General features: G+C 35.2%; 1 protein-coding gene across 9 annotated transcripts in view; it reads left to right on the top strand.

The window, feature by feature from the left end:
- RAPGEF6 (Rap guanine nucleotide exchange factor 6) overlaps window positions 1-16,145 on the top strand; it is a 223,374-nt gene that overhangs the window by 48,514 nt on the left and 158,715 nt on the right. For 7 of the 9 annotated variants that reach the window (XM_079917413.1, XM_079917410.1, XM_079917408.1 and 4 more), the window contains one exon: window positions 10,952-11,021. The exons of the other annotated variants lie outside the window; for them this stretch is intronic. In XM_079917413.1, coding sequence (XP_079773539.1) covers window positions 10,952-11,021 — 70 coding nt within the window. The remainder of the gene's footprint in view (window positions 1-10,951; window positions 11,022-16,145) is intronic. 9 annotated transcript variants of the gene reach the window in all.

Here is a 16,145-nt window from a genome sequence, read left to right as displayed (position 1 = left end):
TATCGTACAGAGTAGTTTCCCAGCCCTAAAATTCCTCTGAGTTCTACCTGTTAATTCCTCCCTTCCGCCAACCCCTGGCAACCACTGCCTTTTATTGTATTCATAGTTTTGCATTTTCCACAGTGTCATATAGTTGAAATCATACCCGTATGTAGTGTTTTCAGATTCGGTTCTTTCACTCAGAAATATACATATAAGTTTCCTCCATGTCTTTTCATAGCTTAACAGCTCATTTCTTTCAGCACTGAATAATAGTCTGTCATCTGAATGTACCATAGTTTATTTATCCATTCACATGCTGAAGGATATCTTGGTTGCTTCCAAGTTTTTGCAGTTATGAATAAAGTTGCTGAAACATACAGGTGCAAGTGTTTCTGTGGACATAAATTTTCAACTCCTTTGGTAAATACCCAGGGAACATAATTACTGTCATGTGGTAAGAATATTTTTAGTTGTGTAAGAAATTGCCAAGCTGTCTTCCAGAGTGGCTGTACCATTTTGCATTGTTAGCAGCAGTGAATGAGAGTTCTTGTTGATCCACATCCTAGCCAGCATTTGGTGTTGTCAGTGTTCTGGATTTTGGCCATTCTCATAAGGCGTAGTGGTATCTTGTTGCTTTAATTTGCACTTCCCTAATGACATATGATAAGGAACATTATTTCATGTGCTTACTTGTCATCTGTATATCTTCTTTGGTGGAGTGTCTGTTAAGGTCTTTGGCCCATTTTTTAATTATGTTGTTTGTTTTCTTATTGTTGTTTTAAGAGTTATTTGTATGTTTTAGATAACAGTCCTTTATAGTAAGCCCCCTACATATGAATGAGTTCTGGTCCAAGAGTGCATTCGTAAGTCCAATTTGTTCTTAAGTGCAACAAAGTTAGCCTAGGTACCCAGCTAACACAATCAGCTATATAGTACTGTACTGTAATAGGTTTATAATACTTTTCACACAAATAATACATAAAAATCAAACACAAAAAATAAAACATTTTTAATCTTACAGTACAGTACCTTGAAAAGTACAGTAGTACAGTACAACAGCTGGTGCTTCTTAGCAGTACCAGCTACATCACTGCTGCTTTTACACTTGCTTCTGGACATCCTGGGCTTGAAATAAAGATACTGTACTACTGTACTCTATACGTACTGCACAGTAAAGTACAGAAAAGCACAGCCACTTGTAGAGGATGCACGCACGCGACAGTGTATGCCAGACAGGTGAACTAACTTACGTGATTGGACATGCAAACGTTCGCATCTTTGAAAGTTCACGCTTGACAGTCCATATGTAGGGGGACTTATTGTATCAGAATTACCTTTTCAAATATTTTCTCCCAGTCTGTGGCTTGTCTTACTCTTTTAACTATGTGTTTTGTAGAGCAGAAGTTTTTAATTTTAATGAACTTCAGCTTCTCTATTAGTACTTTATGTATCATGCCTTTAGTATTGTAGTTGCAAAAGTCGTTGCTATAGCCAGAGTCATCTAGGTTTTCTCCTGTGTTATCTTCTAGAATTTTATACTTTTGCATTTTTCCATTTAGGTCTGTGGTCCATTTTGAGTTAATTTTTGTGAAGTATGTGTCTAAATTATTTTTTTACATGTGGATATACAGTTGTTTCAGCATCATTTGTTAAAAAGATTAACTTTGCTCCAATGTGCTGCCTTTGCTCCTTTGTCGAAGATCAGTTGACTATATTTATTGAGGTCTATTCCTGGACTCTCTATTCTGTTCCATTTATGTATTTTTTCACCATTACCACACTGTCTTGATTACTATAGCTTTGTGGTAAATCTAGAAGTCTGGTAACATCAGCCCTTTATTTTGTTCTTCTCTTTCAATGTTGTGTTGACTATTTATCCACAAAATAACTTTCTGGAATTCTGACTGGGATTGTGTTAGGTCTATAAATCAAGTGGGAAGTACTGACATCTTCACAACATTGAGTCTTCCTGTCCATGAACATGGACTATCTCTTCATTTATTTAGTTCTTTGATATTTTTTTCCCAGAGTTTTGTAATTTTCATCATACAGATTTTATGTAGATTTTGTTAGATTTTTACCATAGTACAGTTGACCCTTGGAGAACACTGGTTTGAACTACGCAGGTCCACTTACACGTAGATACTTTTCACTAAATTCTGCAGTACTACAGGATTCGAGGTTGATTGCATTAGCAGATGTGGAACTGCCGGTATGGAGGGCTGAACTCAGATCTTTGACGGAGGAAGTTTTGGCACCCCTAACCCCTGTGTTGTTCAAGGGTCAACTATTTCATTTTGGGGGGATACTAATGCAGATGGCATTGTGTTTTTTATTTCAAATTTTACATGTTCTTGCTGGTATATAGGAAAGCAGTTAACTTTTGTATATTAACCTTGTATCCTGCAACCTTGCTATAATGACTTATTAGTTTTAGGAGTTTTCTTTGTCAGTTTTTTCAGGTTTTCTCCATAGATGATCATGTCATCTGAGAACAAGGACAGTTTTATGTCTTCCTTCCCATCTGTATACCTTTTATTTCCTTATCTTATTATATTAGCTAGGACTTCCAATACCATCTTGAAAGCGGTGGTTGAGAGGGAACATCATTACTAAGTTCCTGTTCTTGGTAAAGCATTGAGTTTCTCACCATTAAGTGGGATACTAGCTGTTGGTGCTTTGTTGATAGTCATTATCAAGTTGAGGAAGTTCCCCTCCATTCCTGGTTTATTGAGAGTTTTATCATGATTGGGTGTTACTTATGGAATGGGAAGGAAGAAATAAAACTGCCTTTACCAGTTTCCCTATGTAGAAAGCTTTAAGGACCTACAAACTTAACTACTAGAACTTAGAGTATATCAGGGTCACAGGATATAAGATCAATGTATAAAAACCAATTGTATTTCTTTATACTAGCAATGAATAAAATAAAAATGAAATTAAGGAAACAGTGCCATTCAGAATAGCATCAAAAAGAAAAAATATTAAGTAATTTAACAATTAATTAAAATTTAATTAATTTTATAAAGTGTAAAATTTATACAGTAAGTCCCCTACATACAAACGAGTTCCATTCTGAGAGCTTGTTTGTATAAGTCCAACAAAGTTAGCCTAGGTACCCAACCAACACAGTCAGCTATATAGTACTGTACTGTAGTAGGTTTATAATACTTTTCACACAAATAATACACAAAAAATAAAGAAAACATTTTTAATTTTACAGTACAGTACCTTGAAAAGTACAACAGTAGAGTACCAGCTACATCACCACTGCTTTTATGCCTACTTCCGGACATCCTGGGCTTGAAATAAAGATACTGTACTACTGTACTTTATACAGTACTATACAGTAAAGTACACAAAAGCACAACCACTTGTAGAGGATGCACGCACATGACAGTGTATGCCAGGCATGTAAACTAACTTATGTGATTGGACATGCAAACCCATGTTCCCATCTTTGAAATTTCACAACTTGAAGGTTTGTATGTAGAGGACTTACTGTAAAATGAAAAATGTAAAATATTACTAAGTGAAATTAAAGAAGATATAAATATATGTAGAAACAATCCATGTTCATACACTGCAAGATGAAATATTATTAAGTGCAAGTCTCCCCAAATTAATCTGTAGATTCAAAATATTCCTGGACTTCCCAGTTTCTACTAGGCCATGTAAGAATCTTGGAAACTGCCACTCTGTCCTAATAACAAGTAAAAAGTTGAACTGAAAAATCAGTAACCTTTCTTAGATCCATAAGGGAAGTGAGGTAACAAGGGCAATCTGCTATCCCCAAATTAGAATGACAGACAGACACAGAAAATCAAAATTTAAAGCAGCAGTCTCTGAGGGAGCTAGTGCCAGGGTAGGGAAAATTGAACTGTAATTGTTTTTTGTTTTTTGTTTTCATGGTACGCGGGCCTCTCACCATTGTGACCTCTCCCGTTGCGGAGCACAGGCTCCGGACGCGCAGGCTCAGCGACCATGGCTTACGGGCCCAGCCGCTCCGCAGCATGTGGGATCTTCCTGGACCGGGGCACGAACCCGTGTCCCCTGCATCGGCAGGCGGACTCTCAACCACTGCACCACCAGGGAAGCCCCAGTTGAACTGTAATTGATGAACTGCTGGAAGCTCAGTATGGACTACTCTGAGAGTTAAAAAATCCAGGGAGACACAGTCATTGAAGGAATCTCCACACTTTGAGTTTTACCTCACAGATCTCTGCCAGGTTCTCATGCTGAATAACAGAGAAAAAGCCCATGTGCTCCTGGCAGGGGGAAGGAAAAAGGAACCATTTTGAAATATGCCAGAACATTCTTCTTAAGAATGTCTGTTGTTAGGAGAAACTATTCCACCAGAGCCTAACAGACCTGCAGAAAGGGAATACCCAACTCATGTTGGCTCTAGCTTTTTGTATGGAGAAAGGGAAGTAACTCAGCACTAGCCCACTCTAGCAATCCTGTCCCACCTAAAAGAAGGAAAAAAACTGAGAAATGTGTGAAGTTTACAATCCACAGGCAAAGGCTCACTAAAGGAATGAGACCTAATCATAGAACTGTAAAATACTTCCCCTTCCCTCACACCTTACTGGCATATGACTAAAGGCCTAATTACAGCAATTCTTTTTATCCAGTACATCATGTCTGACTAGCAAGAAAAAATTACAAGGACTTCTGAAGGGCAAAAGACACAGTTGGAAGAGACAGAGCAAACATAAGAACCAGATTGAGATATGGTAGAAATGAATAAAAAGAATTGCACACTGTAACCAAGTGGGATTTAACTCAGGTATACAAGGCTGGTTCAACAATCAAAAATCAATTAATCCATCACATCAACGGACTAAAGAAAAATCACATAGTCATATCAACAGTTATGGCTGAGATTTGAAAACTCTACTCTCAGTAAGTGATAGAATTGCTAGACTGAAAAATTAATAAAGATAAAACTTAAATATTATTAACCACTTTGATCTGATACGTAATTTTTTTTAGACTTAAGAGATCATTCTCCAATATAGAGCATATTCTAGGCCATAAAACAAGTCTCAGTAAATTAAAAAGGATTGAAATCATACAGAGTTTGTCCTCTGAGTATGTTGGAGCTGAATTATAAATATCAGCAGAATGTGGAAATTGAAACAGTGCCTTTGTAAATGACCCACAGGTCAGGGAAGAGTTGACAACAGAAATTAGAAAATATTGTGAAATGAATGAAGATGAACATGCATCGTAATTGATGGAATTCAACTGAAGGACCTTAGAAGGAAATTTATAGCACTTTTATGAGAAATGTATGGTCTCAATTCAATCATCTTAAGTTTACAGCTTAACAATAAGAATAACAAAGTAAACTCAGTGAACAGAAGTAAAGTTTGAGTGGAGATCAGTGAAATAAAAAACAGAAAAACAGTAGAGAGAAATCAATGAAATGAAAAGCTAGTTCTTTGAAAAGATCAACAAAATTGTTAAACCTTGAGTTAGACTGATCTTTTAAAAAAGAAGACACAGATTTTTAAAATCAGGCATTGAAAGGGGATATTACCATCCTACAGAAATTAAAAGTATTGTTAGGGGATTTTATGAGCCAGCGTATACCAACAAATTGGGCAAATCTTAAAAAGGTTACTGTAAATGCACTCAAAAAGAATTAGACACTTTGAATATACTTATAAAAAGTAAATAAATTAATAAATTAATAATTATATATATTCCCACAAAGAAACGCCTAGGCCCAGATGGCTTTACTGCTTGTGTTTTCAAATATTTAATGAAGAAATAGGGGAAGAAGGAACATTTTCAATCTCTTTTATGAGTATAGTATTGTCCTGATGATGTAGTATCATAAGAAAACTGCAAATTGTTATTTCTCCTGAATATACATGCAGAAATCATTAACAAAATAACAACAAATCAAATCCAGGAATGTATTAAAAGTATAGACATTGTGACCAAATTGGGTTTATCCAAGGAGAGCAAGGAATTTTAACATCCATAAAACAATTAATGCAGTATTCTCCATTAGTAAAGAAAATAGACAAGAACTACATAATCTTTTCAGTAAACAGAAAAAAACCCAAAACAGATAAAACCCAAAGCCCATTCATGATAAAATTTTTAAAATATTAGATATGTGGAAGGAAGCTTCCTAACCCTTGTCGAGGACATGTACAAAAAGTCTGTTGTGATGAGAATTTTATAATTTCCATTGTTTCATTTATATTCTCCGATCCATTTCTAATTTTTGTTTATGGTGTTAAGATCTTTTTTTCTGTATTGATATCTGGTTGTTTCATCACCATTTATAGAAAATAATATCTTTTCCCCCATTGAATTCCCTTGGCACTTTTGTCAGAAAATCAGTTGAATTTGTATATATGGGTCTGATTTTGTTTTCTCTCCTGTTTTATTGATCTATAAGTTAATCTGATGCCATACTATCTTGAGTATTCTAGCTTTATAAAAGTATATCTTGAAATATAAAATATTCCACCTTTGTTCTTGTTTTCCAGAATTGGTTTAGCTGTTTTAGGTCTTTTACATTTTTATGTAAATAGAATCATTGTGTCAGTTTCTCTAAGGCAACTTGTTGATTATATTGAATTTGTAGAACGTTTCAATCCATAAACAAGAGATATCTTATTTTATTTGGGACATCTTTAATTTTCTTGGCAATGTTTTATAGTGTTTTAGTTGGCAGTTTTGTACAGGTCTTGTTCATGTTTTGGTAAATTTATCTCAAGTTTTCTGTGTTTTTCTGCCTTTAATGAAATTAAAAGATATTTCAGATTTTTCATTGCTAACATACAGTAAAAGGGTTGACTTTTGGATATTAAGCTTGTATCCTTCAATCTTGGTAAATTCACTTATTTCTTTCCTTTTAATACTTTATTTTGTTTTATTTTGGCCACGCCATGCTGCTTGCAGGATCTTAGTTCCCTGACCAAGGATCAACCCAGGCCACATCAGTGAAAGCACCAAGTCCTAACCACTGGACTGCCAGGGAATTCCCTAAAAACAGAATGTATAGAATTTACTTAATATACAATCATGTCATCTCCATTGCAGCTTTTCTCATGCCTTTCTTGTGTAAATTATTGTACCAGGAACTCAAATAGTTGATGAGGGAGTGTGTTGCTTTTTTTTAAAAAATATATATTTGGCTGCTTCGGGTCTTAGTTGCGGCACACGGGTTTCTCTAGTTGAGGTGCGAGGGCTCAGTAGTTGTGGCACGCAGGCTCTAGTTGTGGTGCACAAGGGAGTGTTTCTTTATATCAGTACTCTAGCTGATAAATTCAGTAGGAATACGGTATTTGTTTTTCTCTTTCTGACTTTACTCTGTATGACAGGCTCTAGGTCCATCCATCTCACTGCAAATAGCCCAATTTCATTTCTTTTTATGGCTGAGTAATACTCCATTGTATATATGTGCCATATCATCTTTTTTTTCTTGTTTTTTGGCGGCACGCGGGCCTCCCACCGCCGCGGCCTCTCCCGTTGCGGAGCACAGGCTCCGGACGCGCAGGCCCAGCGGCCACGGCCCACGGGCCCAGCCGCTCCACGGCACGCGGGACCCTCCCGGACTGGGGCACGAACCCACGTCCCCTGCATCGGCAGGCGGACTTGCAACCACTGCACCACCAGGGAAGCCCTGCCACATCATCTTTATCCATTCATCTGTTGATGGACACTTAGGTTGCTTCCATGTCCTGGCTATTGTAAATAGTGCTGCAGTGAACATTGTGGTACATGACTCTTTTTGAATTATGGTTTTCTCTAGGTATATGCCCAGTAGTGGGATTGCTGGGTCATATGGTAGTTCTATTTTTAGTTTTTTAAGGAACCTCTATACTGTATGCTGACACATATATATATGGAATCAAAACAAAAAAATGGTTCTGAAGAACCTAGAGGCAGGACAGGAATAAAGACACAGACGTAGAGAATGGACTTGAGGACATGGGGAGGGGGAAGGGTAAGCTGGGACGAAGTGAGAGAGTGGCATGGACATATATACACTACCAAATGTATAATAGATAGCTAGTGGGAAGCAGCTGCATAGCACAGGGAGAGCAGCTCCATGCTTTGGCCACTTAAGAGAGGTGGGATAGGGAGGGTGGGAGGGGGACGCAAGAGGGAGGAGATATGGGGATGTATGTATATGTATAGCTGATTCACTTTGTTGTACAGCAGAAACTAACACACCATTGTAAAGCAATTATACTCCAATAAAGATGTTAAAAAAATTCAGTAAGAATAATTAGAATTATAAAATGCCTTTTTCAATAGCCCCTAATAATACTTTAGGTCTAGGCACTGATCAAAAATGGATGCTAAAACTAATAGATGGAAAATTAAGAGGAAACTTTATAATGGACATATCAAGTTAACACTGTCTGAAACCACTCACGATTTTTTATTTATTTATTTGTTTTTGACTGCGTTGGGTTTTCGTTGCTGTGCGCGGGCTTTCTCTAGTTGTGGCCACTGGGGGCTACTCTTCGTTGTGGTGCGCGGGTTTCTCATTGTGGTGGCTTCTCTTGTTATGGAGCATGGACTCTAGGTGTGCGGGCTTCAGTAGTTGTGGTGCGTGGGCTCAATAGATGTGGCTTATGGGCTCTAGAGTGCAGGCTCAGTAGTTTTAGCACACGGGCCTAGTTGCTCCGCGGCATGTGGGATTTTCCTGTGTCCCCTGCATTGACAGGTGGATTCTTAAGCATTGAGTCATCAGGGAAGCCCAACGATTTTTAACACAACTAAAAAATGGGAAAACCAGACATTGTGTCTACGTATGTGATGTGGTAGAACATTCCATTAGGTCTTTTTTTTTTTTTTTTTTAAGCTTCTGTTTCTCTGTTGTATTCATGTTTATCTCTAGTTTCTTAAACATTTGGAGCATACTTAGAAATAGCTGTTTCGGTGTTCTTGTCTGTTGATTCCCTCACTGCTGACAGCTCTGGTTCTGTTTTTATTGATTGGTTTTTCTTCGGCTGTGGATTATATATTCCTATTTGCATGCCTGTTTTTTGTTTTGCTTTACTGGATGTCAGACTTTGCAACTTTTATGTTGCTGGGTTCCAGATTTTGTTGTATTTCTTTAGGTAGTATTAGGCTTTCTTCTGACATGTAGTTTAGCTAATTGGAATCCATTTTGAGTCTTAATACTCGTTTGAATGAGTCCAGCACTTCCTTAATGTAGGACTAATTTATCACATTACAAAGGAAATGGATTTCTGAAGATTCCACCTGATGCTCCATGTATTATGTGGTCTTTCCACTGTGGCTAGTATTTGCATTTTTCTCACATTTTCATATTATTCACCCAAAGATTCAGTGGAACCTTTCTGAAGATCACCAGAGCACATATGTGCACTCATGCATGCCCTCTTGTGCACATTCTTGTTCTTTCTGTCTCTCTTCCTCTCTCTCTCTGCTGCTCCCTCCTTTCCTTTATCCTGCCCTATAAATATTAAAGATCTTTCCTCCATCACCTGCACCCCAAAACTGTCTCTGTCTCTTCAATTCAGTGAGATTGGCAGGCTCTGTTAGGTTTCTCCCTTCTTGCATTGTGGCCTAGAGATTGCCTGTACTTAGTAAAATTGGGATATTGTAGGGGTCATTTTAGTTTTTTAATTCCCTCTCTAAGGAATCACATCCCTGTCCTGCCTGCTTTCCGAAGTCTTGAAACTGTTGTTTAATATGTTTTGTCTGATTTTCCAGTTTTTTCACATAGGCGAGTAAATCCAGTCCCTGTTATTCCATCTTGAATGAAAGCAGACTTTTGCAAATTTCCTTTTCATTGTTTTATGTATTAGATGAGGTAGGAATATTTTGGGGAAAATACAAAAATAATACAGGCTACTGCTTAAGAAAAAACAGCAGTGACTTTTTTGCTATGTTCAAAAGTAAGTTCATTTGGATTTTGATTAGGATTTGGCTATAAACTAGTATTTGTATGTAACCTTATACTTTGTGGAGAATTGACATTTTTATAATATTGAGTTTCTTTGTAAGTGTATGTTATATCACTTCTTTTATCAAGCCCTATTTTCAGTCCATCAATAAAATTGTGTAGTTTTTTATAAATGACTTCTATATTTCTTTATTAAGTTTATTTTTTATAGTTTTGCTTGTGTTATTGGAATTTTAAAGTTATTTTTGTAATAATAATATATTTTATAATTAGCCATGGTACTTCCATTTTGTAATATTTTAGAGTGCTTTTATAATTTCTTTTATGTACACTCTGCATATTAAGTATGTTGACCTTTTGTGTCTCTAGTATTTTTTTCATATCCCACCTTTTAAAAAATTCAGTTTGTCTTTTAAAATGAAAACATCAATTTTTTCCTTTATTAGTGCTTTCTCTTTTGATTTGCTTAGAAATCTTTCTCTCAGACAAATAACATAAAAATACTCAAATTTTCTTTTAGTACTACTGCAGTTTCAATTTTTTCCAAAGAGCTAGCCAGTGGCTCCAACACTGTTTTTTAAAAATAAACCACTTCTGCATCTCACTACATTTTTTAGTATATTCAAGTGTAAGTATTTTTAAAGTTTTTTTTTCTATCTGTTATCTAATATCACTCTCAAAAATTTACTTTTTAAAAATATTCCATAATTGTGGCTTCACTCTTTAGTAAGTATGGTTTTACCTGAATTCAACACATATTAATAGATGTTCAGAATTTGAGATTAGGCAGATATCTTTTATAATCAGTTTTAGAGACTAGTTAAAGGCAGAATTTTTAAAATAATTATGACCCAACTGTGTATTGAGACCACTTATATATATCTCAGCAAGTAAAAGGAAGTTTTTGTTTTGTTTTGTTTTTTTTTAATCTTATTAGTGTGCCTGATAGGATCAGAATTTCTTGGTTAACATGTAGGGGTTTTTGGGTTCACTTTTTCTGTATTGATGCATTTTATTTATAACCTTTGCTAAAGAAATTATTTTCTGTTTTTATAGTTTTGGTAAGCAGTTTGGAGGAAAAAGAGGATGTGATTGTCTTGTATTAGAGCCTTCAGAAATGATTGTGGTAAGAATTTTAAAGAATACTGAAATTGTTTTTTGATATGCTTCATTTTCAACTTTAAATGTAGTAGGCTTTTAAACACTCAAGGAAGTTCCATTACTGTGACTTTTTAAATATTTTACTAAGTAGCATCAAACTATATACCAAGTTCGATACATTTTCATCCACTTTAAAGTTTCTTCTGATCCTTGAAAGGGATGCAATTATATATAAAATGTTGCAAATTTGGTAATTTCTTTTACTACTTCTATCAGAAAATTTAAATAAGAGCTCTGAAAGGGGATCCTGATTTTCCTATTCAATTTAGTTAATAATCTTTGAGCATCCATGTTCTGTACCCTGGACTTGAAGGAAAGAGGTAGAAAAAAAGAGATACTGTTATATCCAAGTAAGAAATGGTTTAGATCTTAATAGTTTTACTTTCAGAGTGTATTTAAGGAATAATTCTTTACTTTTTCCTGAGAAAGCTAGGTAGTTGATGTAACTACAGAAAATAAGACTTTTTTCCTTACCATTTGAAGGATCCAGAACACAGCGGCCTTTTGCCTTGTTCTGAGATGACCTTACTAGAAAATAGTTAATACTGAATGGACTCTTTGTCCTACTAGCATCTCATGTAAATGATCATGTCATCTGATTTGATTTAAACTTGAGAAACGAGGTTGAATTCTTAATGAAGTCTTTTAATATCAGGGCTCAAAACTAAACCACTTTTCCATTTCATGGTGTTACAGTCAGATTGACATCTTCAGGTAGATTCTGTTTTCTCTTCCCTAAACTGGGTCATCTACGTTATCGTGAGCTTAGTGTCCTAAATTTCATATAAACCACTGATTTTAAGCTCCTAAAAGGCAAAGATTATTTCTTGTTCTGTTTGTGTCTTCCATAGTATTGCAGAGTGCTATCTGCATAGTAAATATTCAGTGAATGTTATTTTTTTTCAGGTTTGTTCAAGGCTTAGACTATGTATTGTTTTACATTTATTTTCTTTAAGTATTGGTATACATGGCATATCTGTTAAGCTCTCAGAACCCTTTCCTCTAAATAAATGCATTGAGGGACATGGCAAGAAAACTGCCTCAGGCAGTACTGTTTTCTCAGTTATTTGTCTGTTGATGTATTTTATATTTCTCATACTTTATGGGAAAAAAATAGTGCTTTTGCCATAGTGTTCTCATATACAGTTGACCCTTAAACAACATGAATTTGAACTGCTCAGTACCTTACATTCAGATATTTTTCAGTAGTAAATACTACAGTACTACACAGTCTGTGGTTGGTTGAATCTATGAATACGGAGGGTGGACTATATACGTGGATTAAGCTCCATCCACCTTGTACATTGTTTGTTTGTCTTGTTTCATTGTGGTAAAATACACTTAACATGAAATTTACCATTTTAGCCATTTTTATTTTTTTTATTTTTTTATTTTTATTTTTTTGCGGTACACGGGCCTCTCACTGTTGTGGCCTCTCCGTTGCGGAGCACAGGCTCCGGACGCGCAGGCTCAGCCGCCATCACTCATGGGCCCAGCCGCTCCACGGCATGTGAGATCTTCCTGGACCAGGAACGAACCCGTGTCCCCTGCATTGGCAGGCGGACTCTCAACCACTGCGCCACCACGGAAGACCCCATTTTAGCCATTTTTAAATGTACAGTTTAAGATATTAAGTTAATTACTAAAGTTATTAACAATTAAATTAATTTTCCTTTTAGATTAAAGGGAGGAGTTGTACTTTTCTTGCCCCAAACTGGGAGTTAGCCTTTTCTGTTTCTAAAGCAGTATTTAGAAACCAAGATCTGGCAGCCAGCTGTTTTCATTGCTCCAGGTGCTTCATTGCTTGTAGGGCCTTTCACTGAACAGAGCTAGAAAATGTACGTTTGAGTGTATGTATACACATACATACACACATATATACACCTCTGTATTTATTTCTTTGTTTCTGTGTACCTGTGTTTAAAATCTAGAGTTTATTCTGTTTTTCTCATTTTGCTTATTTGTACCTCCTTTCACTAACAGTGAGAAACTTGGTTTCCATCATCATCAAAACATTTACTGACACCTAAGACAGTTTTAAAATTGCTTGCTCATAACAATGTAGAAAGCACTACTATCTAGAGTATTAACATACTCTAGATAGTATTTTAAGTGTACATATTTCAAGTGTACATATATATTTAAGTGTACAAACATATTTTAAGTGTACAATTTATTGATATTACAAATGTATGCCACTTAAAACCTTCCTCTGTCAAAATATGAAATACTTCCATCACCTACCTTATAAAGTAAGGAAATATTCAGAGAATTATAGGGACCTGGCAAAAGGACAGAGGAACGAGATTGAAGGGAGTCCCATTGGCCAAATCTGGGACAGTTTGAGAATCCAAATAAAAATGTATAGTGATTGATGGTACCCTACTGTATAATAAAGAATTTGTTAATTTCTAATGGTATGAATGAATGAAAAGGAAGAGTTCTTCCTGATAGTTAAATGCCAACTAATAAGTCTAGAAGGAATGATTAAGTTAGAAAATCGTTGATGAATGCCAAAACTTGTGACTAATGTTTGTTGAGAAACAGGATACTTATGTAGTCTCATTGTATCTCCCCACAAATCATTTATGAAAGTAAAAATTACCAAATTTCTGATGGGGAAATGTGGAGGAAACCACTATAACAAAAATTATTGCTGCCACCATCAATATAGGCAAAAAGTGATACACTACTCATGATATGATGCACTGAGAAGGACAGAACATCACCTCTGAGACATATTCCTGCCAGAAATGCCTGCCTGCAGCTAATCGGTGGTAAATAGCTGACAAACCAAATGGAAGACATTCTAAAAATTGAGGTCCTATGCTCTTTAAATATCCCAGTGTCAAGAAACATCACAGAAAGACTAAGGAACTGTTTCATATTAAAAGAGAAAAAAAAGAGATATAACTAAATACAGTGCTTTTTATCTTGCATTAAATCTTGGAGGCAGGAGAGGGGAGTAACTATAAATGATAATGTTGGCACAGTTGGTGAAATTTGAACATGGACTGTGGTTTAGGTAATATTGAGTTTACTGATTTTGATTATTGTAGTGGGGTTATGTAAGACAAAATTCTTGTTCTTAGGAAATACATGTTGACATATTTTAGGGTCAAGAATCACCCTCTCTTCAATTTATACCCAAATGTTTTGGGAAAAAAAAGTATGTGTATATATAAAATTTTTAAAATCACCCCAAATAATTACATCAAGTGTATGTATTTATGATTGGTAATTTTTTAATTCCAAAACAGTATTTTATTGATGATCAGCATAGTTAAAAATGCTCTGAGTTATAGGAGAAAATAATCTAAAATAATTTTAAGATTTTTGTTCCTGAAGTTTGTGAGGATTTTGTTTTTATTCCACCATATTGATGAATCTTGATTTTTTTTTTTCAGTTTTTCACTGTTATTACATCCTTTGAAATACAAAATTGTACTGAACATTTTGTAATAGCATAAATCTTTGATACCTAAGTATTTTTTAGGTGAAATTATTTAGAATTCATAAAAATGCTTGGTCCAAGTATACATGTTTATAAGTAATGCTTCCTATTTTGATAAGTTCTGTCAAATACTTTTATTACGTGTGTATTTCTACAAATTTGAGTAACCACTGGTGATTGGGAATGCCTGTTTCTAAACACCCTGCTCATCACCTGATAGGTTGGTCATCTTAATCTGACACATTATAATGAAATCTCGTTTTAAATTACCTGTGCATGATCTCATATGCTTTATGGAGGGTTTATTTTTCTTATTATCCGTTTATTATCAGTTTATAATATTTCTTATTATCTCTTGCCCATTTTTCTACTTGGATTATTCCTTATTTGTTCATGAGAGCTTTTTCTTACTAGGTAAATGAACCCTTTTGTTGTAAGAAGCTGTTTAGCAGTTTTTAACTTTAGTCTGAAGTAAATTTTATGTCAGTTATAATTTTTTTTAATCTGTTGAGTTTTTTTCCTCTTATGACTTTTTGAAGTCATGCTTATTAGAAAGACCTTCCCATGACAAGATTATTGAACTTATAAAATCTGTATTGCTTTATAGAATTTTATTAGTTCATTGTTTTAATTAAACTTTTAAATCTTTCTTCTTCTGGGTAGCTGAAGACAGCGGTAACCACTTAACTACCTGTCTCCCAGTATTTCCTCTAAAAACAGTGTAGAACTACAAGAAGGGTATAAGAAATCTATACACAAACCATGCTCACAGCATGACTTGAAGACAGAGGACGCTCAAACTTGAAAATAATTGTAAATAAAAAGAGAGAAATCACCGTTTCCCAGCATGTTATTTCTCACACTTCATCTCTACTCCCAACCCTTATCAAGGGTTTATGATGAACAAAGGCCAACCAAGCAGATCTGTAGAAAACACAGAAAATGGACGCTAGCAAATGGACCTAGGGTTGACCTGTACTGTTGGAAAGACTAATTCCACGCTAAGTTTAAAATTAAATATGTATGTGTGTACGTATACATATGATAGATCAGAACAGAGACTACAGTGAAGTTTTTTAATATTATGAATAATTTTCAGAGTAGTCATCTAAATGCATAGCTTCAGGGTTAAGATAAAAGGTAAAAAGGAAACAAGCTCTCTTTGGCATTTAAGTGGTGAAGAAGCAGCACATGGGTAAGTTTTAGGTGCCTACAAGCCAAAGTGAACACAAAATCAGAGTCTTACAACCTCTCCTTCCACTAGCAAAACAAAAAGAAAAAAGTATCTTAAAACATCTGGACTTCAAAGTATTTGACAAAAGAGGTGCTGTTAAACTAGGAGTTTTGTAAGACATCCTAATACCACAAAAAGGTAAAAAGGGGAACTTGATAAATCCATATGTAGGTATTATAAAAATAAAAGAAAATTATTATATGTCAACTGAGAAAATAACTCCTCCCCACCGCAGAAAAACCAGCATGCAGATGTAGAGTGTGACCACACTCCAGAGTTAAATATATTCAATCAACCAGTTGAGGACATTGAAAAACAAAAACAAAAAATATGTAGAATCAGTAATTTAAAAACCAGGAAAAGAAAATCCGCCCCCCCCCAAAAAAAAGGAGTAAAAAGAA

Source organism: Stenella coeruleoalba (genome assembly GCF_951394435.1).
Source record: "Stenella coeruleoalba genome assembly, chromosome: 3".
NCBI lineage: Eukaryota > Metazoa > Chordata > Mammalia > Artiodactyla > Delphinidae > Stenella > Stenella coeruleoalba.
This window is presented reverse-complemented; position numbering and strand designations above follow the sequence as displayed.